Source organism: Aotus nancymaae, unplaced genomic scaffold (genome assembly GCF_030222135.1).
Source record: "Aotus nancymaae isolate 86718 unplaced genomic scaffold, 86718_ANA_hifiasm-v0.15.2.pri h1tg000041l, whole genome shotgun sequence".
NCBI lineage: Eukaryota > Metazoa > Chordata > Mammalia > Primates > Aotidae > Aotus > Aotus nancymaae.
This window is the reverse complement of record NW_026988455.1, coordinates 17,083,987-17,109,582: the sequence shown is the minus strand read 5'-3', so window position 1 is coordinate 17,109,582 and position 25,596 is coordinate 17,083,987. Positions and strand designations below refer to the sequence as shown.

General features: G+C 42.8%; 1 protein-coding gene across 16 annotated transcripts in view; it reads right to left on the bottom strand.

Moving 5' to 3' along the window:
• Nucleotides 1-25,596, bottom strand: part of AOPEP (aminopeptidase O (putative)) — a 358,110-nt gene that overhangs the window by 108,416 nt on the left and 224,098 nt on the right. For all 16 annotated transcript variants that reach the window (XR_001108893.2, XR_010337006.1, XM_012461952.2 and 13 more), the window contains 3 exons: nucleotides 19,523-19,625; nucleotides 18,792-18,899; nucleotides 10,671-10,714 (listed from right to left, as the gene is read on the bottom strand). Coding sequence is in view for 14 of the 16 variants with exons in the window: in XM_012461952.2 (XP_012317375.2) it covers nucleotides 10,671-10,714; nucleotides 18,792-18,899; nucleotides 19,523-19,625 (255 nt within the window). In the remaining 2 variants the exon portion in view is untranslated. The remainder of the gene's footprint in view (nucleotides 1-10,670; nucleotides 10,715-18,791; nucleotides 18,900-19,522; nucleotides 19,626-25,596) is intronic.

The window sequence follows — 25,596 nt, the reverse complement described above, 5'->3', positions numbered from 1 at the left end:
GCTGCTTAAAAAGGCAATTGCTGGCTGGGTGCGGTGGCGCATGCCTGTAATCCCAGCACTTTGGGAGGCTGAGGTGGCCGGATCTCGAGGTCAGCAGATCAAGACTATCCTGCTAGCATGGTGAAACCCCATCTCTATTAAAAATACAAAAATTAGCTGGTCGTGGTGGCACATATCTGTAATCTCAGCTACTCGGGAGGCTGAGGCAGGAGAACTGCTTGAACCCAGGAGATGGAGGTTGCATTGAGCCGAGATCATGCCACTGCACTCTAGCCTGGCGACAGAGCAAGACTCTGTCTCAAAAAAAAAAAAAGGCAATTACTATTTGAAAACAGAAAAAATTCATGAAGGGAAAGAGGGCTTACACATAAAAAAAGCCTTTGAGTTGATATGAAAGATGATGGCCTGTGTGATTTCCAGGCAGAAGGGGAGGGGACTACCTCTGTAGATCCCCCAGGGTCCCAGACTCAGTGGAATTATGGGCCAACCTCACAGAAAGGCCAGTGCCACAATTGCTGGGTATTCCACTGCTTCTCAGTAGTCATTTCACAGCACCCATCTCAGGGCAAATGGCCATGTCCCCCTGTAAGCTATGAGAGTGTAGGAGTGTGCGCATGCATGGATGTGTGCACACGTGTGTCTATGTGTGTGTGGTGGAGGCAGGGGAGACTTGAAGAGAGAAGAAAACTCTCAGAGCACCTTCTGTAAGATCAGTGTTCTCTTTTTTTTCGGGGGGGGGACGAAGTCTTGCTCTGCTACCAGGCTGCTGGATGGAGTGCAGTGGCACAATCTTCACTCACTGCAACCTCCACCTCCTAGGTTCAAGAGATTCTCCTGCCTCAGCCTCCCAAGTAGCTGGAACTACAGGTGCATGCCAGCACGTCCAGCTAATTTTTTGTATTTTTAGTAGAGACGGGGTTTCACCATGTTGGCCAGGATGATCTCGATCTCTTGCCCTCATGATCCACCCACCTAGGCCTCTCAAAGTGCTGGGATTACAGGCATGAGCCACTTCACCTGGCCAGGTAAGTGTTCTTTCTTAAGCTTTATTTACTTGGGAGAGAGGCTAGAGATGCCCTTAATGGGCAGTACCAATTTGCCAAGAGGAGACTGGGGCTAACTGACCAGTTAAGAGAGAAACACCAGTGAAGGAGGTCGGAGAAGAAAATGGGCCTGTGCCTCTAAATCAGGGCAGGCAACACGGAGTACTGCAGAAGCCTCCACAAGCTCTGAAAGCCCAAGGCTGCTCAGGGCTAAGGGCAGGAACCTGACCCCGCCACCAAATGAACTGTTCTCTCCATTGGCATGTGCAGCAGCAGATAAGGTAGGGACAGTGCATTCACACTCAACAAGCACAGGCCTTCCACTAGGCAGACTTGCCATCAATGTACATTATAAAATCTTACCTCCATCTTTACACATTTCACTAGAAAATAAAGTAACTTCAAGTTTACTTGTGCACAGGTAGGAAAGTGTCCTCCACTGGCTTTCTTTCCATCCAGAGAGGGACGTTTCTGTGCCCAGAACCCTGAGGCCAAAGCTCCTATCACCCATCCTTCAAGCAAACCTGAGGAAAGCCAGAGCCAGAGCAAGAGGCTGACTTCTGGGCTGGGCACGGTGGCTCATGCCTGTAATCCCAACGCTTTGGGAGGCTGAGGCAGGAAGATCACTTGAGGCTAGGAGTTCAAGACCAGCCTGAGCAACATGGCAAAATACAAAAATACAAAATTAGCTGGGCATGGTGGAATGCGCATATAGTCCCAGCTATCTGGGAGGCTGAGGTAGGCGGATGGGTTGAGCCTGGGAAGCAGAAGTTGCAGTGAGCAGGGATGACACCACTGCACTCCAGCCTGGGTGATAAAATGAGATTCTGTCTCAAGGAAAAAAAAAGAGGCTGTCTTCTGAACTGAAAACAAGTCTTCACCTTTCCCATAAGATATTTAAGAGGAAGATGCAGAATTTGGAAAGGATTTAGAAAGAGCAATACTGACGATCAAAAGGGGAAGCATCCACAAGGGAGGTTAAGGGAACTGAGGTTGAATATCCTGGAAAAGAGAAGTCCGAGGAGTGACTTAATTGCTTTTTTTGAGTGATTTTACAAAAGACAGTGAACAGCTGTTGTGCATCAGCATGGAAGAGTGAATATCAAGACACGAACATAAATTTCCTTTGGGAATTTTTGCTTATAGACTCTTCTCTAGGGGTGGCATGGAGGAGGGGCTGGGGAGTTGAGCCCTGGAATGTTATTAAGTGAGGTCCAAAGTCTTCACTGGAGAAGACAGAAAAACAGGCAACCTTCTCTATGCAGTGAACATTCACTGGATGGCTACTGGACACAGGTTCTGTGGAAGGCTGGGATGGGAAAATCCAGGGAGTGACTGTCGATTAGGGGCACGTGACAGACACCAGGCAGAATGCTACCAGTGCCTGTAGACATGATGGTCCTCCAGGTGTGGAAGAACCACCACTGCAGGTGGGACAGGTAAAGGAGGACAAGGGGAGGTGTATCAGGAGAGGCTTCCTAAAGAGGCCATGCATGACTGGGTCCTGGTGGGGCAGAGCCAATAGAAATGGAAAAAATCACATCCAGGACAAAAAGAGCAGGAGCAGGAACACCAGTGCAGTGGTGCACAGACTCCGTTCAGCTCAGTGGGGCTGGACTCCAGAATGAGCTGAGCAAGAAAACAGGGGGTCCTGCAGGGACTCTAGAGTCTCTGCTACCGGGCCCTGCCTTTGTCACGGAGGCTCTGGAGCACAGCTGCAGAGGGACATGGCAGAGAACTGAGTCAAGAAAGAAAAAGTAGGGGAGAAGAGGCTGGAGGCAGAGAGACCACACCAGAACTTGCGGAACGTTTCCACAGGAGGCCACGAAAGGGGCCCACATGGATTGGTGTGCTGGGGGCAGATTTGGAGGGCAGCACTGAAGCAGTCCAGCTGGAGGGTTGGGAGACACTGTGCAGACAGTGGGCCCCAGGAATCTGCAGGATGACGTTCTGTAGAAAGTACGTGGCTGCATACAATTTGCCTGTGCCACAGTCTTTGGCCAACACAGAGGGTTAGTTAATTGGCAAATATTAAGGCAAATTCTGCTCTAATATAGTACTTGCACATACAGATACTATTCTACAGTGGCACTAAAAATGAAACAAAAAGTCCTCTAGCTACTGCCAAGAAAAGGCATAAAAGTAGAAGCGACTGCTTATTGAACATCTACTGTGTATCAGACACAATAAACAGAGTCTCAACTGTACTTCACAATAACTGTGCAAGACCATCATCATTATTATTATTTGAGACAGGGTCCCACTTTGTCACCCAGGCTGGAGTGCAGGAGCTCAATCTCAGCTTACTGCAACCTCTGCCTGCAGGGCTGAAATGATCCTCCCACCTCAGCCTTCTGAGTAGCTGGGACTACAGGCATGTGCCACCATGTCTGACTAATTTTTCAAATTTTTTGTAGAGACAGAGTCTCACTATATTGCCCAGGCTGGTCTTAAACTCCTGGCTTCAAATGATCCCAGCCTCCCAAAGCTGGGATTACAGGCATGAGCCATCACACCCAGCCCCAAGACCAATATTATTGTCTTCATCTTAGAGATGAACAAATACAGGTTCCAAGAAATTAAGAAATGTATCCAAGGCCATACAGATGCTACTTAAAGAGCTGGGATTTGAACCTTTGCTGCCTGGTTACGAAACCTCAGATTTTCTTTCTATGCTAAATTCAGGCTTCATGACACCTGGGTTTCTACTATGGAACAGACAAGCTGGTAGAAGGGGTGGGTTTATGCCTGTTCCAAACCATGCCCACTCCTCCCTGTCATTAACATCTCTCCTGCTGAAAATGCCCTGGCTCCTGCTGAAGATGGCCTGGCTCCTGTGTGGCTGCCCTGTTTGTCAGCCTTTCAGTTACATTTCTGAAGAGATCGGGAGACCCTTGGGCAGGGGCAAAAGTGTGGGAGCAGGAGAGCTTGTGGGTCAGCTGCATCCAGAGGCAAAAGGCACTCTCCGTGAATGAAAAGAGTATGTGTTTTCAGATCACTTTTCTTTGAAAAGGTTCAAAGCATCTTATAACCATTATTCATTTCTCATAATATCCTTGGGAAGTGTCAATTGTCATGTGGCTTCTTAGCATAGGAGGACTCTGACCCAAGTCAGCAAAGGAAAAAACCCAGGTTTCTAAACTTCCAGTATCGGTGTCGATATCACATTGCATCATGCCCGATTTCAGGATTGTTAATGTGGAATAAGATGCTAAATTATGAGACAAAGATGAGAGCATTAATTCCAGGTGCTAAAAAAAATTTTTAAGGTACTATGGCTGGAGACCACAGAAAAATGTTTAATTTTCAGGGAAGAAAGGGACTATCTGCTGTAGAAAGAAAATAGCATGCATGTAGCTCAGGGAAGAAATAGGCTGTAGGTCATAGGAAGAAAGATGACGTGTATGTAGTTTCTGCTGTTTTGAGCGTAATTACTGAAATGACACTGCAGGTGAATTTTTAGGTCTGGGCTTGGATTTATGCAGTGGTTAAACTAAAAGCTGACTTTTTCTAATCAAGATACTCAGAATCTAAGCCAACAGTGAATTTTTCCCTCTGAGGTCATGTGGCTTAAATAATCCCAACAGACAAGCAGAAGCATTTCCACTTAGCCAGGACCCAGAACTTACAGGAAATTACTCTTCTGCATGTCTGATCACTATGGAAATTGATTTTATCCAGAGAGCTAAACGTACACAGACCATGACTGCAAGTCCTCCATATCTATACTAGTGAGCGTGGACCTTCCGCCTCAGTACTGAAACCCAGGCCTTAGCCCCGGGCCTCCTGGGTATGAGGAACAGCAGGTGGCTTTGCCCTCTGGCTGGCTGTTCCCTGGTGCACTCCCACATCCTATAGGGCAACTCTGAGTATCAATGGTCTCCAGTCCCTTGGAGCTATAAATTTGGTCACACTTACTTAACACAGCAGGCGAGAAAATATGATGGCCACCTTGGCATGATACTGGTTAGAAAAACAAGCTGTGTGTAAAGCAAGAAAGTAACCAAGTGTTTGTCTCTTCTTGAAGTTAAACAAATCAACAGGCTTGTGTGAAGACAATGTTTCCCATGCCTGTATTTGCTCGCTCAGCTGATTTACAAGGTTGGGGTGACAAGGATGGAGATTACTGAATATATCTGCTACTTGTGCCTATCAACATGTTGCTGATCAAGAGAAATGTCTTCATCACTCTTGTCTTCTGTCTTCAGCTCTTGAGATCCTGAAGATCACGGTCTGTCGGTGCCTCCGAAGGGATGCACACAGCCCTAGCAATCTTCACGTGAACTAAATGATAGACCTAAAGAATTTGGAAGTACAACTAGACAGAGGTAAGGCGGTGGATACTGCAGAGCTCAGGGTCTGGAATGGAAAATGCCCTTGTTCTGGAATTCAATTTACATCTCTGTCGATGTTAACATCTTAATTAGTTCATTTGTTTGTTTGTTTGTTTTTTGAGATGGAGTCTCACTCTGTTGCCCAGGCTGGAGTGCCATGGTGCAATCTCGGCTCACTACAACCTCCACCTCCCAAGTTCAAGCAATTCTCTGCCTCAGTCTCCTGAGTAGCTGGGATTACAGGCTCCGCCACTAAGCCCGACTAATTTTTGTATTTTTAGTAGAGACGGGGTTTCACCATTTTAGCCAGGCTAGTTTGAACTCCTGACCTTGTGATCCACCCACCTGAGCCTCCCAAAGTGCTGGGATTATAGGTGTGAGGCACTGTACCTGGCTATATCTTAGTTTACACGTTTAAGTTCCCTCTCTACATATGGGTACATCTCAAAGCTGTGCACACAGTTATGTTTTCTGGTTTTTTGAGACAGGGTCTCACTCTCTCTCCCAGGCTGGCATGCAGTGGCACAATCTCAGCTCACTGCAGCCTCAAACTCCTGGGTTTAAGCCATCCTCCCACCTCAGCCTCCCAAATAGCTGAGACTACAGACATGCACCACTATGCAGGCTAATTTTTGTATTTTTTGTAGAGGTGGGTTTTTACCATGTTGGCCAGACTGGTCTCCAACTCCGGAGCTCAAAGTGATCTGCCCGCTTTGGCCTCCCAAAATGCTGGGATTACAGGCATGAGCCATGGTGCCCGGCCTATTTATTTTCTTGATCAAAACAAGTTATTTGTGCTTGGGTAGATAATAAAGATTGCTGAGGTCATATTTATAAAACGAGTACTGTGTAGCTCCGTGGGGGAGGAACAGTATTAGATTAAAACAAACACAGGAGCATGCACATGCAAACACAGTGACTGACGGGCAAGGGAAGAAGTGGCAGCTACTGCTAACACTGCAATGCCAGGCAGGCAAGGACACCAGCATAAGGTGCTCTACGGTGCTCCTTCACCAGGAGAGGCCGCTGCTCAGGATTTGTCTGGGTTTTCTTCTGAGTACTTTCAGTTTTATCTGACAGCATCTTTCTGTCTTCAAATGCTCCCCTCTTCCACTCCCTCTGCCCCATGCAGACTCCCCAAACAACTGCCCTCTTGCATTCCCAATGCTACTTCAGAGTGTGACTTAATGGCTAAGAAAGAAAAGTCGGACTCAACTTGCACAACCAGTCAGCCAAGTCTTATCTGTGGTAACTCTAAAGTATGCCTCGGAGCCATTCGTTACTCTCAAACCCCCACCATGGTCACCGTCCCTGCACAGTTCCAGCTCTCCAGATCTCCTGACTGAATCACTCTGTTGGTTTCTAATTGTTCTCCTGGCTTCCAGTCCTCTCCGCCCCCATATCTCTTCCACACTGCCCTTGGCGGGTGTCTTTCCAGTCTGCTGAGGGTACTGCCTTCCTTAAACCCGTTAGAGGTAGGTGCCTCGAAGCTCAAGGCTGGGACTGATGATTGCTTCTCTGCATCCCAAGGACTCTGAACCTCAGCAGAGCACTTCCTACATGGAGTCATAATGACTTGTTTCTGTTTCTGTCTTTAGTAGTCAGCTGAGAGCCTCCTAGGGATACTCATGGGATTTATTCCTCTCGGTTCCCCAGTGTCCAGCCCAAAGCCTGGTATTGGAGATACTCAATAGAGAATGTTGAATAAATCAAAGCAAGAGAACAATGCAAAGGCAGTAAGGCCTAGAGAGTGCTAGCCCCTGAACACTGACTGACTGGTCTGATCTGAAAAACCTCCCCTCATCAGAACGGCTCACGTGCCTAACAGATGAGCCCAAGGATCAGTTTGCAACAGAGGCCAAAGATTAGAGGCTCCGGGGGGTTGGTGTGGGGCCTTTGGAGAGCTAGATAAAATTGGTACAATATGTCGCATAACTAATAGGGTAAACAGTCTGCTTTAATAGCTTAACTAGATTCTGAGATTAGTTAGCAGGCAAAAAGATTTTGAATTTCAAAATATATTCTGGTATATCTGCTGAAATCAATTCATTGTAAAAGTATAATCTCCTTAGCTTTTAAGGAGATTTTTTTAAAAAGAAGCTTAAGGCTGCTAGACAAAACATGATCCTAACTGGGAGAGGTATCCTGTCAAAGGCATGTGATTGGTGATTGGTGGCTACCATTAAGACACGGACACTGCTCTTAACTTCCACAATTACAACAACAAAAGTCTCTTTGTGGGCTCGGTGTGCAGCCTCAATAAATATTCACAATGATAAAATCCAGGTTCCCCCAGAGCCAGAGGGCTCAGGGGCCAACCAAATAAACTCCATAACCTTATTAGGAAGAGGATTAAAAAAGAGAAGCCCTCTCAAACTAAAAATGCACTTTGCTGCTTCAGTGAAAATCACTACATTTATGCCCTAAGAAGTTCTTTTGAAAGAATGAATGCATAGTCACCACTCAGAAACAGACTCTGGTAATGGCTTAAGAAAGTAATACATCATTTCTATTCATATTCTTTTTTTCTGTTTTAGTTCCTAAGGAAACTGCTTCATTCTGTCAGAGGAACTGAAAAGCTATTCTAGAGTAGGTATGAAGAAAAGAAAAAAAATATATCCTGCAGGTAAATGGTCTTCTTGATCTTAGGGACAACAGCCACATGTGATGGGATTTTTGCATGAAGAAACCTCATATGTCTGGGTTTTGTTATTCCCACAAGACAGTAAATCTGAAAACATTTCAGACCTCCCAAAAAAAGCCACATTTTCCTTTGAGCAGCCTCCTGAAATGCTTAGAGAAAGTTTCAACCAGGGAGACTGTGTGGGGCCTTAGAAATCTTGGTCAATTTCTTAGGCCCCATGCAATCTCCCTGGATAAGACTTTTTCCACATGAAAAGGCATAAACATGAAAAAGTAAAAACAAAGAAATTTATCAAATATGGGTATGTTAATCCTATATGATGCACTGGCTTGCTTTATGTGTGTGTATAATCGGTACAAAAACACAGTTAGTGAAGTAAGATCTAGTGTTTGATACTACAGTCAGGTGTTTAAAGCTAACAATAATTTGTTGCATTGTTCAAAATTGCTGGAAGAGAGGAAGCAAAATGTTCCCAACATAAAGAAGGGGTGCACGTCTGGGGTGACAGATGTCCCAGCTGCCCTGATCCGATCATGACACATGTTATGCACGCACCAAAATACCACATGTACCCACAAATACAGACCACTATTAAGTATTAAAAAACCCAACTAACAATAATACTTCCACTATTGAAGAAAGAATTTGGAGCCATTCTGAATGGAAGGAAAAAGAGAAGTTTACACAGAAAAAGCCAAGAAAAAACCCAATGCTTAGAATAAAACCTGTGTGTCCTTATGAGCCCTGGATCCTCTCCTGAATCTGCATATCATCTCCTGCACCTAGCCTGGTAGCATGAGCCCTGATACTCTACCCTGGAGACACTCAATTCACACTGCCTGTATGATAGGCTCATTAACATGGAGGTGACTGGCCTTGCATGAATCTATGTCTGTATCAAAGAATTCATTTCCACACTTGGAAATCTGTTACATGCATAAAAACATAGCTAAACTGTGGGTCAGAAATGAGGCAAGTAATGTTAATTCTTTTCAAAGAAATGTTTAATTTCTCAAGATGCCTCCGTTTAATGTTTGAATACCAATTTTGCTATTAGAAATTATGTTTCAGGGTATTCAATTTTCAACACCTAAGCCAAGATAGGAAATTAGGAAAGGGTTGGAATATATCTATTTTAACCCTAAACATTGGTCCTAAGACTCCTCTGCAAACCCTGTCAGTGGTCAGTCAGTCTAAAACTGGATACCTCCAAAAATGAGAATCGCCTTCCTTCCAGGGCAGTGAGCTGGTGCTGAGCAGTGTACTAAAAAAACACGGGCCAGATCCAGATGGGCCTAATTCCATCTACACTGTTTTGCTTGCTGAGGGATCTTGGCACCTCAGTTTCCCCAACTGTAACATAGTAGATAAGAGCATAGGTTCTAGAGCCAGACTACTTGGGCTAAAATTCCAGCCCTGCCACATACAGCTGTGAAATCTTGGTCCTCTTGTTAGTATAACAGGAATAAAAACATCATGGACCAAATAGTGTTGTTTTGAAGACTAAATGAGTGTCTGCATGTGGTCAACTTCAGTGTTGGCTTATAATAATCACTATCATGATGATGCTGAACTATGCTATAGTAAGAGTTAAATGATTACTGTATGTAGATCCTGGATCCTGGATCAGTGCCTGATACACAGATGATTATAATATCTACATCAATCATTAATTGAACACCTACTTTTAAAACATATGCTAGCTCCTTTAACCCTCTCTAAAACCCTGCCAGATAGGTTAAAAAACTGAAATTTGGAGGGATTATGTGACTTGCTCCAAATGTCATAGTTAAGAACTGGCAATCCCAGCACTTTGGGAGGCCAAGGCGGGGAGATCTCTTGAGGTCAGGAGTTCGAGACCAGCCTGGCCAACATGGAGAAACCCCAACTCTACTAAAACTACAAAAATTAGTGAGGTGTGGTGGCACATGCCTATAATCCCAGCACTTTGGGAGGCCAAGGAGGGTGGATCACCTGAGGTGAGGTGTTTAAGACCAGCCTGGACAACATAGCGAAACCCTGACTCTACTAAAAATACAAAAATTAGCTGGGCGTGGTGGGCACCTGTAGTCCCAGCTACACAGGAGGCTGAGGCAGGAGAATCACCTAAGCCTGAGAGGTGGAGTTTACAGTAAGCCAAGATTGCACCACTGCAGTCCATCCTGGGTGACACAGTGATACTCCATCTCAAAAAACAAACAAAAGTGGCAGGGCTGGGCTTAAAATCTAGGAGAGCCTGATTTTACATCCCAAGCTGTTACTACTGCACTACATTTTTGCCTTGAATTAAACAGTATTTCCTTATATTAAGCCACCTTAACTGGAGCTGCCCTGACTTTTTAAACTTCCCTCTCCTCCATTCTTTCCGCAGCAGCTAAGGCCACAGATTGTGCTTGGCTTGCCTCCCATATCACTTTCAGGGCTCCTGACTTTGGGGGTCTTCAGTTGTGTGCACTGGCTTCCTGTATCCACTGGGGCTTGGCCCAAAGTTTGGCTGATGATTTTGTACTCCCAGTGGCAGAACTAGGTCCCTGTCCCTATTAAGACAGAAAGACTGAGCCTTCTAGGCTGTGATAAGCCAACCAATGGCAATGTCATTTTTAATATTAAAAGTAAAATTAGGCTCTTAATTTCTAAATTAGTCCTTACCTTTTTTCTTCTGGGATGTTCTCCAGCAGCATTTGAAGGAAATCCTGGGATTAAAAAAAGCAAACCATTAAAGATGTCCATCAATGAATAACTCTGCCTGGAACCATGCAAGAGGCTGAGTGCTCCCAGCTACTGACAGCTCACCTGCTATGGAAACTAGACCTATGCTGACTTATTAGGCTATACACTCAATTTATCAATTTCCCAGGGTTTCAATCCAATCATTCAAAGAGATTTGTTTCGTAAAAACCACGAACACATTAAAAAGTAGAATTTTTGTTATTCTGACCTAATCCAACAGTCCGTTTTGTTTTGTGTTCAGCCATCTTCAAAAGGCTGGCCATTGGGTAAAGCATGATTCCTCTCTACTCCCCCATGGTGTCCTCTTCCTGAACTTTCCCTAGAGATTCCTGTACTCCTAGAGGCAACTAACTAACTGTAACTCTCTTGTCTTGTCCTACCAATGATAAAGATAAATACCAAGATGATAAATCTACCATCAAGGAACAAAGATGTCCACAAGTCCAAGCATGGCTCACAAGCCCCTGCCTCCATCTGCAGCCTCTTCTCATGCCTTTGTACAAGACCTTGGTCACTGGACATTTGAGATGTTTAGATGATAAGTTTTTTTAACATAAAGACATGGCTTACACGCACATACACATACACACACATTTTATTTTCCTTCACTATGGAAAATATGAAGCACAATCAAAAGTTGACAAAACCTTCACATACCTATCAATGCACAGCCTGTCCTGTCCTATCTACCTTCTCACTTCTTGTATTATTTAGAAGCAAGTCCCAAACATTACATAATTTCATCAATAAAAGTTTTAGTAAATATCTCTAAAAGATAAGGACTCTTAAGACATAGCCACTAAACCCTTAGATAAGTGGAACCTTTGTGGAAAAATTAAAAAATTTAAAAAAAATAAAAAAAAAAAGAGAGGAAAAAAAGACATAGCCGCATAATCATAAAGAGCTAAAAATTTCAAATATGAATGTTCATTTAGATTTAATTTGTACTGTGAGTATTACGACCCCCTTTTCCAGTCCATTTAATTCTGGAATCTTGATTTGTTCTTAACTGGGGCTGTCAGACAAGAATAGATGCCCAGGCAGGGAGCAGTGGCTCATGCCTGTAATCCTAGCACTTTGGGAGACAGAGGCAGGTGGATCACCTGAGGTGGGGAGTTCAAGATCCACCAGACCAACATGGAGAAACCCCACCTCTACTAAAAATACAAAATTAGCCAGGTGTGGTGGCATATGCCTGTAATCCCAGCTACTTGGGAGGCTGAGGCAGGAGAATCGCTTGAACCTGGGAGGCAGAGGTTGCAGTGAGCTAAGATCACACCACTGCACTCCAGCTTGGGCAACAACTCTGTCTCAAAAAATAAAATAAAATAAAATAAAATAAAATAAAAGAATAGGTGCCCAGTAAAACTGGGGGCATAGTTACATTAAAAATTTATTTGCTATTTAACTGAAATTTGAATTTTACTGAATTTTCTGTTCTGTATTTTTATTTTTAAGTGGGTAACCCTAGTGTCAACCTTTCTTCATCTTAAGATTTAATAAGATATACTTTGTATAACTATAGAACGTGAAACAAACAAGAACAATATTTAACTTTCTTGGAACTTGATGATATTGAGTAACAAATAAGATCTATATTTGAAGTTTTTCTTTTAATAAAATAAAAAATAATCTTTTAAAATGGGTCCTTTAAAGTGTAAGCCCAGACATGATCAGACAAGAGTTACTCCAGATTGAAGCCCTCACCACAGAACCAAGCATGCAAATACAGACTCCACACGAGACTCTGATGAGACCCACTTAACTGCAAGACGGAGGCAGTAGCGCAGATCTTTGCATTACAGAACAGATAGAATTATGGAGGAATAGAAATCTGCAAACCATTTGTATGATGAGGCATTCTTCTATCATCACACAGAAATACAGCTATCACTACGCTAGTGAAGCTGGCTGTCCCATTTCTCCGTGTTTATGGGTGGTCACAGTCCATTTCTTCCAGAGACAAAGTCTCCCTATTAAGAGCATTAATGAAATATTTATTTCTTGAAACTTCTCTTCTCCTTCTGAGACTTTGTTTATTGCTGTTTCATGTGAGCTGACAATACAAACAGTAATAAAACTATTGTTTAAAAAAATGGACCACGCAAAGAAAATGGAGGTTGGGTGGGCAACGTCAAACTGACTGATGCCTCACAACTGGAGTTGTTCTTTGCACCTGCAGTGGATATATGGAGAAAAATACCAAAGGAAACAAGAGCAATATTTAGAACACAAATAACTATTTTTGCTTGAGGTTCTTAGAGTCATCATTTTTATTATTCAAAAATTATTTTGCAAAAGAAGTTGACAGACATTTATCACAATCTAATATATTAATATATTATTTTATAAATTTATTATCTTTTTGGGGAGGGGATGGAGTCTTGCTCTGTCACCCAGCCTGGAGTGCAGTGGTGCCATCTTGGCTCACTATAACTTCCACTTCCTGGGTTCAAGCAATTATCTGCCTCAGCCTCCCCAGTAGCTGAGATTACAGGCCGCTGCCACCACGCCTGGCTAATTTTTGTATTTTTAGTAGAGACAGAGTTTCACCATCTTGGCCAGGCTGATCCTGAACTCCTGACCTCGTGATCCACCTGCCTCAGCCTCCCAAGATGCTGGGATTACAGGTGTGAGCCACTGCGCCTGGCCTAAATTTAATATCTTAACAGATAACTTTGTAGATTAATTTCTCACTGGCTTGTTGATAGAATTTTTGATTCTTAAAAATCCAAGTACTTGTAATGATAACTTTTTACTAGTTTTACTTCATTATCTCCTTGTAGCCCATACTGATTTATCCTATATTTGCCTGGTAATTTACGCTCGATTATGTGGGGGAAAATTACATTAACTCAATGGCATTAGGGGGAATTTAATTGCATGAGAACCAGGAAATTCAGAGTTAACCTTAATTCTACCCTTTTGCATTTTCCAATTATAACTGGATCCTTCTGTACAGGATTGCAGAGCACAAGTATCCATAATTGGGTGTGAGTTCAGGTAAGCACAGGAGGCCCTGGGAACCCTGCTTCATTTTGAAGGAAGATAGTTGTCCTGCCTCCCAGCAAGTTGCCATCCTGGAGCATCTGCCTCTTCCTACCTCAGAGCTCAAGCCTGCAGGCAACAACAGTGAGCTGAAGCTGCCAGTGGTGCTGGGGATGACAGGCCCAGAGTATCCCAAAAACCTAACACCTTGGGCATCTCTAAGACATGGGGCCTGCATTCCCACAGGCTATGGGAATGTCTTTCTATGGCATTCGATATTATTCTGTTCTCTGCTTCATCCCATTCAAGGTAGCTGGTCTCATCCAAGCAGTCTCTGCACCATCTTTCAATGGAATGAACCTACTGGCCCTTCTTACTCCTGTCATAGATTCCATCTTTAACAGTGAAACACTAGTTTTCCTGGTTCTTTTCATAATTGGCATGTACCTCTAGGATGCATTTATGACAGAAGCTTTTTCCACTTTCTACAGCAAAAGGAAACAGAAAGAAAAATTATTATTCCTTCCTGCACCACCTCTTTTGAATTCTTTCATCTGTCTTCTTTCTTTCCTTCAGTGTGTTAGCAGTTTTGTGAAAGCAACTTACAAATCTTATTTGGACAAGGAGGGCTTTTTTTCCACAGCTGATTCTAGGGTCATCTGACAAAGTTAGCTAGCAACAAATAGTAGGGGTCCCAGTTTGTCACCTCTGCAGTATGCCCGAAAACAAATTAAAACCAAAGCCCACCCCCACCCTAAAAATCTATTGTTTTATGAAGGGGCTGGGATGAAATTCTATCTGGATCCTTGGCAATGGTTACAAGGCCACACTCCAGTCAGAAAATACATTCCTTGAGAATTTTTTTTTTATTTCCTACTCTCCTAATAATCGATATGCCAATCACGTCCATCCTATATAGCCTGTTTTGATTAACACCTAATAACACTAAATTAAGCACTACACATTTCTTAAAAACTAACACCGATTGGCACATGGCTAATTTGGTAACTATTTTTCAGTCCTGGTGACAGTATTCAACAGAAAGCAGGTACATGCAGATTCTACTGGCTAAACTGACACCGGCTTGACTATTACATGGGGCTAGGCATTTCTGTCAAATATTTTATGAATAATTATCATGTTCATAAGGAAGGAGGGGGAGGTAGTGGAGGCAAAACAAAACATTGAAGGAAGGACAGGATTGTCAGGGTAAGAACTGAGAAGAAATGAAATTGTCAAGAGGAAGTCACTGTTACACTCAAGAGAGGGCTTTTAGTGGGGGCTAGAAAGATGATAATATTGAAATGCTGGACTGAGAGGGTGTTTGGAAGGGAAAGGATTAAGAAGTAAATTGGAAAGGGAAGAACTATAGGGACTTCTGAGTAAAGAAACTGGATCATAGACCTTCGTCATCAATAACTAACTAGCAATTTAAATAAAAACACAAACCTTTTTTCAAAAGCAATAAAAACTTGACCAGTAGCATTCAAAGAAGGACAGCCTCATGGCATACACTTCAAAAAGATGCAACTAAGAAAGAAATCTAAGATTCAAACACAGCTTCTACCCCCAGCCTCATGCTTAGCAGTACGAATACTGGGAACTACCCAAACCCTGCAAATTCTCACAAATATCCACACCTTTGGGAAAAAATAGGAATATCTTTATCTTTCTTCTTTTCTTCCTGTGGAGGGGCTGGAAGCGTTTGCTGGCAAGAGATGAGCAAAACTTGGGAAATAAACAATTCTTCGATGAACTGTTCATGCTCTAGGGCTCTACCCTAAATTAGAGGAACAATATTAATTGAGAGGATACCTGCAGTGGGGAAAAGCTACACCCATATTAGGTCACAGGAATCTTGGCAGGGGACATTTAACAAGTTTTCAAGAGCAGCACAGCCAAATGTTCCCAACAAAGGCTGTATACAACTCCAGAGCAGCTTTTCTCCTCCTCCCCTCCATACATAACATCCAAGTTTCAAACTGTAGCTCAGAGGGAAAGAAAAACGGGCATAAGGTAAGTTGGAAAAGGAATCCAAGATAATGTTCCAATACATATGAGAACAAATGAAAGGTCAGGAGAGTGCTACCCAAGCTGAGAATGAGCAAGAAGAAACGTATGGCAACCATGCAAACTAATACAATAACAACTCACATAAAAAGAGACAGCAGCATAACACATAAAAGACAAGGAATCCCACCCTGAAGAAAACTTAATCCAGGGAGTAGAAGAAAATGCTCCATGAATACTTTGTACTATAAAATAAATAACAACTACAGAAAAAATAAGACCATAAATTCGGTAAGATGAAAGCTCAAAGACAAGTTGACAAGACAACAAAATGAGATGAACATAGAGACTTCATGGCAAAGATAATAAATTAAGGACCAGTATAGGAGCACTAATAAAATAGAAATAGCAAGGAAAAGAACAGACATTAAAGAAAATAACATTAATAGTAAAGGGGTTGCTTGGGATTACCACAGGTCATGAAGAAGAAAAAGATAAATACAGTTGGAAAATAACAGATATAGAGGACAACGATAACTGGTAACCTTGAAATCCAGAACCCTGCAAGGGGGAAAAATGAATTCAAAAATACAATTAAGACATATTCATTTAAAGAAGGAAGAACAGAATCTAGGACTAATGGTATAAAACCATGGACACCAAGCCATTTTCTGATTAAATTACTACACTTGAAAGATAAGGAAAGAATTCTTCTGTCATCTAAGTACTATAAAGGGGGAAAAGCAGGATGACTGCAAAAGTTTCCACAGCAGGATTTAATGCCAGAAAGCAGTTGAGCGATGTCTAAAAGTTGTAAGGGCATGAAAATGTGACCCAAGAATATTATAACAAGTCAGTTTATAATTCAAATATAAAGACAACAGGCAAGCATTCTTAATCAGTAAGAACTCAGAAATCACAGAGCGTGTGAGTCTGCAACTTGAACACAAATTTGATCATGAAATTCAGCCAGCAAAAAGCTGAATCAAAATAAAATATTCATTTTAAAAAAAAGGTAAAATAACTGGTGGTAAATACTGACATCTTCTAACAAGCCAAGTTTACACAACTGCAAAAATTATAGTACATTTTGTAAATGAAATAAACCTTAATATATAAGAATAATAATTAAGAAAAATTTAGAATTAAGGGGAAAGTAGTTAAAGTACACAATCATTTAATTCCTCATCTTTTTTTTGTTTTGTTTCATTTTTGAGACTAAGTCTTACTCTGTCCCAGGCTGGAGTGCAGTGGCACGATCTCAGCTCACTGCAACCTCCGCCTCCCGGGTTCAAACTATTCTCCTGCCTCAGCCTCCTGAGTAGCTAGGATTACAGGTGTGCACCACCATGCCCAACTAATTTTTGTATTTTTAGTAGAGATGGGGTTTTACCATGTTGGCCAGGCTGATCCCGAACATAATGATGATGGTTGAACAACCTTGTGAATATACCAAAAACCCCTGACTTGCAGATGTTCAAAGGGTTAACTTGATGGCATACGAATTTTATCTCAATGAAGTTGCTATGAAAAAACAACAATGTAATCATTGAAAAGAGATAAACAGGCCGGCCCCAGTAGCTCACACCTGTAATCCCAGGACTTTGGGATGACAAGGCAGGCAGTTCACCTGAAGTCAGGAGTTTGAGACCAGGCTGGCCAACATAGTAAAACCCCATCTCTACTAAAAATACAAAAATTAGCAGGGTGTGGTGGCACATGCCTGTAATTCTAGCTACCTGAGAGGCTGATGTGGGAGAATCACTTGAACCCAGGAGGTGGAGGTTGCAGTGGACCAAGACTGCACCACTGCACTCCAGCATAGGTGACAGAATGAGAATCTGTCTCAAAAAAAAAAAAAAAGAGAGAGAGAGGAGCAAATGAAAAACTAAACAGTTTGGTTAAGAGAGCAGTAAGAGTTCCATGGGAAGTGAAAATCAGAACCTCCAAAGTCATGATAAATACAATGCACTTATTTAACACTGCTGCAGACTCTTGGTGAGAAGTGGTTTAAGCGGTAGGAATTTGGACTAATCGGTCAACCAAGCATGTAAGACTTCTGAACAAGTTTTCAAATTGCTTTTCCAAATATATGCTTAGGAAGGATTTTCCCCACACCCAATACAAAAATAAAAAGAACACAGAGGAACAGCCATCCAGTCTTGTTACACTTATGTTATTCTTCCATCTGTGTTCAAATTACACGTGCACATCCTTTACATCTAACATCGTAGATAATGTGACTCACAGCTGTATATGAGCACAATTTCAAATATGAAAAAGATCCATTAGTCCAATCTATGCTAAGGATGCATCACCTATTTTCTATTAGTTATGAGTATCATTTTCAGGGCCTCTCACTCTTTGTTAACTTCCTTGCTGTGTACTGCTTGGCCCCATAGCCATACGAGCTGACAGGGTCTCTGATAGTTTTGTGGCCAGGCTGTCTGCATATTTCAGCGTATCTTGCTATTAATCTGTTGATCAAATATTTATGGAGTACCGACTGTGTGCCAATCATGTGCTAAGTACTGGTAAAACAGTATAGTCTGGCCTTGTTGGGCATATACATAGAGCGAAGGAGAGAGAAAAGAAACAAATAGTCCCATAATGAAAATATAATTACAGACAATGGCAAGGCAATGGAAAGGGCAAAGGGGTGGGATATATTGGCCTGGATGCAGATCTGTTTAGCCAGGTGACTTGGAGGCTGTGGCATTCAAACTAAGACCAGAAGGTAAGAAGGAGGCAATCTTGCAAAGGTAAGTCCAGGTAAAGGGAACAGCAGGACTGTTTTATTTTTGTTTTTAAGGTCACTTAAACTATCCACATCACTGTGTACGAGACAGCTTTGGGTTACAATTTATCTCAGAACTACAGAGAGCAACACTTTCTCTGTGTCTATTTCATTAACTTCTTATTTTTCCCACTGCATTAAGTGGGAAATCTTTTCCCTACTCTTTAATACTGACATAATCTAATCTTCATGTGCCATACCCCCTCCAATCATATCTCATGGACTCATGAGGACTCATAAATTACCTGGGAAAGAATCAGCTGTCCATGAAATGTGTGCACAAATTTTCTTAAAAACGAAAAATAGGTTTCATTTCCAAGTCTTTTGGCAAGAAACCGAAGAAGGAAGTAGCCCTGGAAGAAAGAAAAAAGAGAGAGAGAAAGAGGCCTGCCATGAGTTCATCAAAAAATGCTTAGTCATCCCAAACTAACCCACAGTGCACTGGCGCATCAGAAGGTGCTGTCCTACCCATCCCTGGCTGCCCTTTACATTTTCACAAGGAAGGCTTGGCAACGGAAATTAATTACTTCTCAGCTCCTTTGTTAACACCGTCATCATTTCTGTTTAGACTTGGGTGACCTGAAGCCTGGATGGCCATCGCAGATGAAAAGAGAAGTGAGACCCAGCTCTTCCCTGCTCCAGCTACCAGGAAAGGCCTTTACAATGGAACAGACTTTCTTCTCACCTATGCCTTTTGGTAGGAACCTGACAGCAGTGTGAGAGTTCTGCTCCTCAAGCAGGGAGAACAGAGGTACAGGGCAGGGAATATTTCAGCTTTCTTTCATTCAGTCTTTCCTAACATGGTCTCCTTTTTTGGGTATGAAGTGCTTTAATTACTGAACGCTCAGATATCTGGCCAGTCAGATGTCATTATAATATTTTTGCCTCAGTCATGTTACTAAATCTATTGTTTAATTGTAGAGCCTAAAAAATGTTGCACCACAGTAACTGGCTTCTGCCACTGAGATGCACTTACCTTTAAATAATGGACTTGCATGAAGATCTTCTCCGGATTGAGTCCTTGCTTGATAACAGATGCTCCTGAGTCACTTGTGTGGCCAGTTTTGTCTTTACTAGGTCTAAAATGATTCAGTAACAATTTTTTTAAGTATAGCACATTCTTAAGTAATTAGGCCATAATAGCAGGTATAATTTAGAACAGTTTGTATTACACGCTCATCTACTGAATAAGGAGGGATTTACATTTGGGTTGGGAACCTGAAGTTGGCTATTGGCAAATATTTGACATCAATTTATCCAAAATTAAAGCCTACTGGACCTTCAAGGGATCTAAGCTCCACTATGAATTATCTAAGAACATATACTCTTTTTTGATGGCAGACTGGGAAATGCAATGGAAAATGCAGCCTTACTTGGAAAAGCAAAGAACTTGTACGTATTTCAAGAAATTCTGAAGCCCCAATGTTATCCACTTCTCTGGATTTACATTTAGCAATTAAGGCTCTTTTAATAAATATTTGTACTTTCCAACCATATTAGAATCACAAAAACAAAATCAAAAAGGTCATAGAAACTGATGTTTTTGGAACAGATGGGGACATCGATAATCACATACTTCAACTTCCTCATTTCACACATGAGGTAAACTGAGGCACACAGACATTAGGTCTACACTAAGTTTGTCCAGCCCACAGCCTGTGGGCCACATGTAGCCCAAGAGGGCTTTGAATGTGGCCCAACACAAATTCATAAACTTCTTAAAACATTACAAGATTTTTTGGCAATGTTTCTCAGCTTATCAGCAGTTGTTAGTGTTAGTGTATTTTATATATGGCCCAACATAATTCCTCTTCTTCCAGTGTGGCCCAGGGAAGCCAAAAGATTGGACAGACATGTTCAACTCAAGGTCTTAATGCCTTTTTTTTTTTTTTGAGCAAGGGTTTCACTCCCTTCACCCAGGTTGGAGTGAAATGGTGCAATCTTGGCTCACTACAACCTCTGCCTCCTGAGCTCAAATTATCCTCCTTCCTCAGCCTCTCAAGTAGCTGGGATTACAGGAGCCTTCCACCATACTCTGCTAATTTTTGTATTTTTTATAGAGATGGGGTTTGACCATGTTGGCCAGGCTGGCCTCGAACTCCTGAGCTCAAGCGATCCACCTGCCTCAGCCTCCCAAAGTGTTGAGATTATAGGCATGAGCCACCATGTCCAGCCTTATGCCTTGTCTTGATTTCTAGTGACATTAGGACTAAAACCAGTGACTCCTTATTATCTGTCAAGGTCTTTTCCACTATGCTCTATGGTTTTACATATTTTACAAAATTTAAATTTTACTTAAAGTTTTAAATATCTTAAATAAAATATAACAGATCCCTTGAGCCATCTAGTAAAGATTTGTGCAGTGTTACAGTGTAGCTTCAACAGCTAGCCAAAATAAAAATAAGTGAGGAGGTATGTGCAGCTTTCAGCTGTTCTAAAACCAGCCACTCACTGGATCAACACTGAGGAGCACTGTGTAGAGGCGAGGGAAGTCAAGGAACCATGAGAGGGCTGGTGTATTAGAAAGGCAAGGGGTTATTTTAAAAGGTAGCGTGGTGGTGCAGAAGCTACGTAGCCTTTGGAATATAAGACCTAGTTTAGACTATCAGCCTTACTTCTTACTCTACCTGTTACTTACTAGCAGGTTACTTAAAGTCTCTAACTCTCATTTACTCACGTGCAAAATGGGAATAATCCTAACCACATTTCCAGACTCCATGGAAAATAACTGAAATAATAAATTGCAAAGTCCCTAGCAAGGGCCAGGGATACAGAAATCACCTAACAAACTTAATAAAATATTCCATTTTAGCACACAGGATCCCTGATTAAGTCTTAGATGAATATTCTGGGGCATTATCCCAGCAGACGCAAGGCACAGAATCAGCAGATACCTAAAGGAAAGATGTTGATGAAAACCATCAGAGCTAACTGCATACTTTTCATTTTTCTACTTGATCCCTGACTTACCTACATGCCCACACTTGTAAGAATAACTAATCCATTTCATCTTCATTTAAGACTCTCCTGAAAAGAATCAGCTTTTTTCACCGCTCTCAAGTTAGTCCTGCAGTGCAATGTTTTCGTAAGAAAGCCACACTAGCTTTGATAAGGAAAGCCCATCACCAGCTATCTGGGGGAAGGAAGGCTTCTCAAGAGTCAGTCTGAACTCAAACTAGGTTGCCCAGCCCCAAGACAGGCAGAGCTGCCGTGTGTCTTTTTTGCCCTTGAGCCCTGAATCGAGATTGCTCAAAGGGGAGGAACACAGAAGAATGATAAATCTCTGCTCAGAAGGCTGGCTCCCAGGCTCCAGTTCCCAATAACGCCTTCAGTTGCTGTTTTTTCCTTTGCCTAAAAATGTCCTTCCCGAAAGCATCCCTCTCTAACTCTCTTCTTCCATCCTCTCTAAGTGAAGAAGTGCTCAAGAAAATTATTTGATGCTGACAGCATTCAAAGCCAACATACAAGTCCCCAAGAGATTCCTTTGACAGCAGCTTGGTGCTGGAGAGGGCAGTGCACAGGCAAGCTTTGCAAGAAACCAGAGGGGGTGGTTTCTAGAAGGAAAAGACACTCCATGAACGGAAACAGGAAACTTCCATCTCTGTGCTACTCTGGTTCTCACAATGCTACTAATCCCAGGTCTTTGCAGAGAGACAAAGTATGGGAGAAAGCAGATGAACTACAACCACACAGAGTAACACAGATGACTCTCACAGGTGAGCCAAAGAAGTCAGGCCCACGAGTGCACATACAAATGTATGAGTTCATTTCAATGAAATCCAAGAACAGGCAAAACTGAACTATGGGGATAGAGATCAGAATAACGGTTACCTTTGGGAGGGAGTACTAACAGAGAGTGGAGAAACAGAAAGGTTTCTGAGATGCTGGGAATGTTCTATAGCTTGATTTGAATGTACTTTCATGGGGATAAATCATAAAAATCCTTGGCCGGGCGCGGTGGCTCAAGCCTGTAATCCCAGCACTTTGGGAGGTCGAGGCGGGTGGATCACGAGGTCGAGAGATCGAGACCATCCTGGTCAACATTGTGAAACCCCGTCTCTATTAATACAAAAAAATTAGCTGGGCACGGTGGCGCATGCCTGTAATCCCAGCTACTCAGGAGGCTGAGGCAGGAGAATTGCCTGAACCCAGGAGGCGGAGGTTGCGGTGAGCCGAGATCGCGCCATTGCACTCCAGCCTGGGTAACAAGAGCGAGACTCCGTCTCAAAAAAAAAAAAAAAAAAAAATCCTTTGAACTACCTATCAAAGACGTGCACTTTGGTGTACCTATGTTATGTTTCATTTAAAAAGTTAAGAGATGCACGTATAAGAAACAGCACACACTTGTGAGAAGGAAAGGCAGTCTAGAAAAGGGACTTTGCCGCTCACATGCCACAAGCAAGCACCTGACTAGGATGAACTAAGCCCTATGCACCTGAGGACCAATGAAAATTTTTTTAAATGACAATGTGAGAGGCAGGAAGGGCTGTGGCTAATCCAACTGGTCACTCTACTCCCATTCTCATTTGCCTTCTTCCTTGCCACTTGTACCACCAAATCTAAAAAGCTACTGGTCATTTTCCAAGTGTCCCTTACAGCTGTGGACAGCCAGGGCACTTAGTCCAGGCCAAAAAGACAAAAGCAGGTGTCTGCTGTGTTTGCATACTGAGGTGGGGTTCTGGGAAAGTGCTTGCTTTCTTTACAAAGGGGGAAAATATGACTGCTACTGCACCTCTTCCCCACAAGCATGGTGGATGGAGCTGCGACGGCCATCTTGCCACCATGAGGCAGCAAACCAGTGTTCTGTGGAGAGCAGAATGAACTGAAGGAAGGCAAACAACCTTCTGCTCCTGGGCAGCCTGAGACTGCCTGCCTTCTGACTTCTTATTGTACATGAAAGATAACTATCATTTGTTCAAGTCAACCATTGTTTTATTGTTGCATTAACTGTAGCCAGATTAGTTTCTAACTGGACTAGTACTAACAGCTAGTGTTTCCTGGTTATCCTCTGTGCCAGGTACTCTGCTAAGCTCTTATTATGCATCACGCCCTCTACCTTCATAACGTCCTGATGAGGCCACATCCTGATTATTGCCATTTAAAAGCTAAAGAAAGTGAGTCCTAGTGAAGACCACGAAACTGGTTAGTGGCAGAGTCAAGAACCCAGGTCCACAGAATACCAAAGTCCTTGCTACACTCTGGGGCCTCCCCAAGATCCGGTCCCCATCTTGGCTGTGCCAAGTACGAAGTGGAAAACCTTGTATGAATTGCTTACCCTCCCTGAAGCTCAGCTTCTTCACCTGTGAAGTCTGTGATGAGACTCAGGTCATGTGGAAGCATTCCATAAAAGCAAAAGTGTTCAACATCTCTTAGATATTACATTCCAGTGTTTATTTCTTTGGCTGGAATACATGGAATGTGAGAGATCAAGTTACCAAGGTCATCTGGGCTCAAATGCCCTTGGTTCTTGTTGTACCTGGCACCAAATGCAACAACTGAGATTGACACGGCCTTTCCCTTCTCCAGGCCCTCCTTTTCCACTGCAACCACAGAGGCGATGCAGATATTTAATGAGTGGGCAGGTGGCAGTGATATTTGATACATAATGATTTGATTTGGAATCGGACCTCCTGAAGAAAGGACCAATCATGCAGGATAACCCCAAGGGTGGGATTTGGGAAAATGCCTCTGAGCAGTTCTCTGGCTTGTCAGCTGGGTCTGAACACCCACCTGCTGCTCTGCCCCCGTCCAGATGGGCCGTCCACCAGCACTCTTTCTCTCACACTCCCCGCAGTTAGCACGACAGAGATCTTTATCTGAAAACTTGCTGCTGCCATTCCTGAGCTAGGGACTAAGCATCTCAGAAATTAGTCAGAAGGGAATTAATTAGCATCTCAACATCTCAGTGTTTCTGTTAGTCACAGCTGCCCCACCAGGTTTGACAGCTTTGAGAGCAGGGCCTCACTTACCCTGCAATAATGGAGGAAGTGAAATCTGACCCTTGTGTAGAGACTGGCCTGACAGTATCCATCTGAGCCTGAGATGCACAGGTGAGACCTGCAGGGGAAGCAGCATGACACACTGGGTGAGGGCTTAGACCCAAGTCTCTCCACTGCCATGTGATCTTGAGCATGGGCCCCACGCAGCCCAGCTCCCTCATCTGTGAAAAGGGGACAGACAGTGAGAGTCACCGAAGCAGCTCCCAGGGCTGTGTGGCAACAAAGCACTCAGCCAGAGCTCCTCTTGGCATTCAGTAGCCCAGTGTAAATGTGGCTATTACAATAATATTGTGTTCTGACTGAGGTTCCGGTAGCATCAACTAAACCTTCCTCTGACAGGCAAAGACATTAAGAAGACCTGGCGCCATAGTTACGCATATGAGATGTTGTCATTGGGGAAAGCTGGGGGAGGGGACACCGGAACTCACTCTACTACTGTAGTAACTTCTTGGGAGTTTAAACTTATTCCCAGATGAAAAGGTTTTAAAGATACCACATACAAATGTAGCCTATACTCTCCCTTGGTGAGATCGCTGATTTTGAATGCAAGCCCTGTAAGGGCTGGTCTTTAAGCTTGCTCCCTGACTCATTATCATCAGAAAATAAATAAAAGAAGCAACACATTTCAAGAGTCACGTAAAGTCCTACTAAGCTAGGTCTGGGCATCTTCCTTACACACACCTCCCCTCGGTATACACTGCTCCACGAAGACACCTCTGGGTAAAACATGAAGGCAGAATGATGAAAGCACAGGAATTTTCTATTCACTGTTTGTTTTCTGTGACAATTTTCCTATCTATAAACTGTGAATAATGAACACTTGCCACTGACTAGCATTTGCAGTGCTACCAAAAGAAATAGGACAAAAGGTTGTGAACAAACCTTCAACTAATAAATTTGTATTGTATCAACGCTGCTGGTATTTGGCAGGTGTGACTGTCTGTATGCTTTTCAAAATGGATTTAACAGCTACCCAGCAGGAAAGGCTTCCCCACCGGGACCATCAGCCTGCAACAGACACAGAAAGATATTCCTCTGGTGTTGAAAAAGG